This window comes from Rhagoletis pomonella, unplaced genomic scaffold (genome assembly GCF_013731165.1).
Source record: "Rhagoletis pomonella isolate Grant_MI unplaced genomic scaffold, Rhpom_1.0 Rhpom_scaffold_00012, whole genome shotgun sequence".
NCBI lineage: Eukaryota > Metazoa > Arthropoda > Insecta > Diptera > Tephritidae > Rhagoletis > Rhagoletis pomonella.
Window position 1 is genome coordinate 13,742,992 of NW_023458566.1, and position 4,470 is coordinate 13,747,461.

General features: G+C 34.9%; 1 protein-coding gene across 1 annotated transcript in view; it reads left to right on the forward strand.

Moving 5' to 3' along the window:
- Positions 1–1,062: 1,062 nt before the first annotated feature.
- Positions 1,063–4,470, forward strand: part of LOC118747592 (pneumococcal serine-rich repeat protein) — a 141,985-nt gene continuing 138,577 nt past the window's right edge. The window contains exons 1-2 of the mRNA XM_036481644.1: positions 1,063–1,134; positions 1,979–2,191. Coding sequence (XP_036337537.1) covers positions 1,063–1,134; positions 1,979–2,191 — 285 coding nt within the window. The remainder of the gene's footprint in view (positions 1,135–1,978; positions 2,192–4,470) is intronic.

Here is a 4,470-nt window from a genome sequence, read left to right on the forward strand (position 1 = left end):
GATTGGTGCTTAATTGTGCAAATACGAGCATTTCTATGCAATGGTCTATGATGGACTTCTCGTTTCGCAAACCACATTAAGGCAGTCAGTTGTTGACATCTAAGTCTTTTAGACGGTTCTATAGATAGGATCTTGTAAGCACCAAAGTCGGATGTCTTTGTAGCTGGCTTTGAAGAGGGTATCATATAAGATTTGCTAGGAAAAAGAAGATGCCAAAAACTAGTTTATCAATTCTGGAACTGAGTATTTGAATTTTTATAAACCTATTAGATTCCATGGCTATAGTTCTGGAATTTTCAGTTTGCAAACGCGTCTTTCAGCATAAGTTCCAAAAGGACTAGCCTTCTTTTCTTGCTGTTTAAGTCTTAGATGCGATAAGGATATTAAGCAGATGATTTCGCCTCAAAAAATTTTGTGTTCCAAGTTGAGTTGCTGCATCAGTTTCGATTTATTAATCACAGGCTGGGCTGAGTTAGGCTGTAGGCTCTGACGGGTATAACTTTCACAGCGATCCCCGTTCACCTATATCCACTTAGAGCTCAGTAACAATTAAGACTCCTAAAATGTGATGATATGAGATCATCTATGTATGTTCGTTAAGAAAATAGCTTCTCTTTTGGGTAGTGCCATGCGTGGTTAGCCAAAGTTTTCGTGCAATTTGAGAATTAGATTCTGCCCACCATCTATCGTTTGCAATTTTGATGGTTTGTTTGAAGTTTACATGTTTGCAGAAGAATCATTTATCAGTTTCCAGCAATTTAGTTTCATGCCACGCTGGTTCACTGGCCAGGATTCCAGCCGATTTTTGGTATTCAGAAACTCTCTTTGAAGCCAATGAAATCTTGCTCAGGAATAGTATCACCCTGTAGGAGTAAATAACCACCGCCATTATTGTCTAGTTTAGACCCATTTTTGTGGACATGGATTGATTCTCTCTTCCTGACTGAATCTGAACCCCATTCGTCTCTTATGGGAAGTCAGCTCAGGAATTTAGTTTCTGAAATACGAGTCGGGGGTATATAGTCGGTAATTCTTGTGCGCTGGCCAAGACATTGCTGTAATATGGAAGTGTGTCTATTTCTTGATTTCGTTAAGCCTGATGGCAGTTTTGCATTCCACTTTCGACGCTTATATGTAGGCCTACCTGAAGAAAGTTTAAGAAAGCGTGTTAAGTGCTTTGGTGGCCGCAGTCTTCAGTGGCCTCTTGATCACTAGAGAGACCAGCCGTTGGCAGTTTTGTCAAGGATAAAGATCATATACTTACCCAATTCAGTGATGCTGCATCGTTTAAGGTGATATCTCGAGAGCAAGCTGTCAACGATGATGTTTCATAGCCTAGTTGATAGTTTTTGTGCTTACTACGAATAGCCTCCTATCTACCTAGCTTTGCTATGTGAGGATGTTGCAAATACCAAGTGCCAAGTGTAGCGATGAGGTTTTGGCTACCGAACCAATGTTCTTGAAGGCGTCTTCAATGCTCAGAATTCTTCTTTTTTTAATAAAAGAAATTTCCGCTGCTGAAAAGTGAGGCTGTGAAAAAGTGCTTTTGCAAATATTTTGCTTTGTTGTACACTTCTTACGTCATCTGTGAGTGAACCACTAAGAAAGAAGAATTTCTTTAATTTTAGGCCTCAGAAATACCAGCCAAGTTAAATTCTTTTTGATGTTTGCCTACAATCGCGCCAACTGCATTTCATTCAAATCTTTCTCTGTCAATTTCCATTTTGTGACGTTCGCCCATTGTCACATTTACCTACTTTCAAATAATTAAATGCTCCATTTTTCCGACTTCCGACGTTTTTTTTCCATCTTGCAATGGTATTTGTTTTTCAGCACCCGCGTATTTTCGATAATTTTAATATTCTCATTACGAAAATTCGCACTTTTTTAAATGAAACAAACCAAAAAAAAAAAACAAAAAAAGATATGTACAAAATAAATGAAAGCGCGACAAAAACTGTGTCAAACAATTCATTAGCAAAAGATCGTCACCAAGCAGCAACAACAAAAACGCAGCAGCAGCAGCTGTAGTGTGCTGATAGTGTCTAACGCCATCAAAATCAACATCAACATTAACATTAACATAAACGCCAACACCAACAACCCCTCAACATATCAGCAACACCATCAGCAGCAGCAGCAGCGGCGGCGGCAGCAGGCAGGCGTGTCAGCCGCGGCGCAGCAACGTCAGGTATTAACAACATCATTATTATTTCACCGACTCGTAAATGCTCGTAAACGGCATAGGATTTTTTTTCTCTTTTTTTTTTTTGGTTTTTATGTATTGGCAGTGCGCAACATTTTTGCGCATAGTTTTGGATGCGGCTCATATACCATCAACAAAAATATGAAAATGTCAACGAAAAATGCGAATAATTTCAATTTTCTTGGCGAATTTTTCTTTAGAATTATTATTGTTATTATTTTTGGTTCATTTATCTGTTTGTTTTTGTTTTTTTTTTTGGCCACAGCCGACGCGTTCACTTATTAATTACTATTTTTATTAGAACTAAACAATTTGCGAGTGTTTACTCATTACCAATTGCTTATTTATTGCCACTACTACTGCGTAAGTATGTTTGTATGTAAGAGCGTTGATTTCTTAATTTTTATTTTTCATAACATAGTTTGTGTTTTTGTTGTTTGTTTACACGCAATTATTTGTAATTGCCAAAAATATGTATGCGTAGGAAAGTGACCATGGCTAGACATGCTGGGCTGTGGGCAGTCGATCGACGAACGGGCATACGAATGGGGGGTAGTTGAAACCCTGTAGGGAAATGTGAGGTCTTCAATATGGTTTGCTTTGTGTAGGTGTTTGGCCACAGAATGCATTCTAAGCCGCTTTGGTAGCGGGCATATCTAAATATTTTTTGAGATTTTTGTTTTTCCAAGATTCGGGTGATGTCGAATGTGCCTTCTCAAATAATTGCGAGTTATCACATCCATTTGGTTAGAACTTTTCTTTTATCATAAAAAAACAAATCGTTCGCGAATGTTCCCGATTCCCGGGTTGTTTGTAAAATTATTTTTGGAATCCCTCAAAACCTATTATAGTTCCAAAAAGGCTATGGCTGTGTTTTAAAAGTGATTTTTGGGATATAAAAAAATATATTTAAAAAAAAAAAAATCAAAAAAATATAGGATTTCGAAATTTAAGAAACCGTAAAAGCAAAAACATAAATTTTAAATAAAATAAATTTTTTGTACAATATCTCTAACCGATCTTAAAAGATCCTGGAATTTTGAAGTATATGTCTTTTTTTAAGATACGAACTTTTGAACTTAAAACCACTACATATTACAAACTCTAAATTAAATAAAAAATTTTTAATATACCTTTACTTTAAGTTTGGAAAACATTTTTTCAAAGTTCAAAAATTCACCGTCTTCAAAAATTCAGGATCCCTTAAGATCAGTTGTAGGTATTGTGTGCGTAAAAAAACTGTGGCAAATATTTTTAAAATTTCGCTTAAATTTTTTTTACTTCAAAATTCTGTCATTTTTTTTATTTTTGCATTTTTTTTTATTATTTTTAAAATAAATATCACGTTTAAAACTAAACCAACACAATTTTTGCAAGTTTACTGGTTTTTGAGATATTCAAAAAATAAACTTGCGAAATCCCGGATAATGTGCAACCTAAAACTTTGCATAACTTTTGAAAAAAATTAATTTTTTTCTTTGGCAAAATTCATCCAAGTCAAAAATGGTCGATTCCAACCATTGGTCCATTTGACATGAATTGATCAAAGAATAAGTCTTATTTAAAGTAAAAAGGCCTACGTGCATGCATTTATTTAAAAGCGCTTATAATTTTGAGCACTGGGTATGCTGATATTTTTTATTTTGTTTTTGTTTTTTTATCAATTTTTTTTTTAATTTTTGTTTTTATTTTTTTTCATTATTTTTTTGGCTTAGACAAGCAGTTGCATATGCGTATCGTACACTTTTACTTGTGCGTGGAATTTCATATTTGCTGCTTGTCTATTATACGAGTTCGTTGCATTTGCCAAAATGGCATTTCAATGTGAAATCCATTTTGTTTTTTTTTTTACTCATCCACATTTGTGTGTATTGCGTATTTGTCATGATGTCAGCGGGTATACTCCGACAAAAGTACTTAATTTGGTGTGGCAATTACTTTTCTATTGATTTTGTTGATTTTATCATTCCATCGGTGTCCCTGCTGTATCTCTGACTGCATTACTTTGTTAGTTTAAATAACGTGACTACGATCTCTTTGGCGTATGGGAGCTTGCGTAAAACTCGTTGAAATTACTGAGACTAAAATCTAACTCATTCATTCATTTTCTTTAAAGTAGTTTCATGACTTTGGGGGGATTTTTAGTTTCACAAACAGTCTTCCGTCTACACATTTTGCTCGTTTTTACTTCGTCATTTTTGTCTTTGATCTATCGTTTTAAATTTCATCTTCGTTATGCTATTGTCAACGTAAGTACATACTTA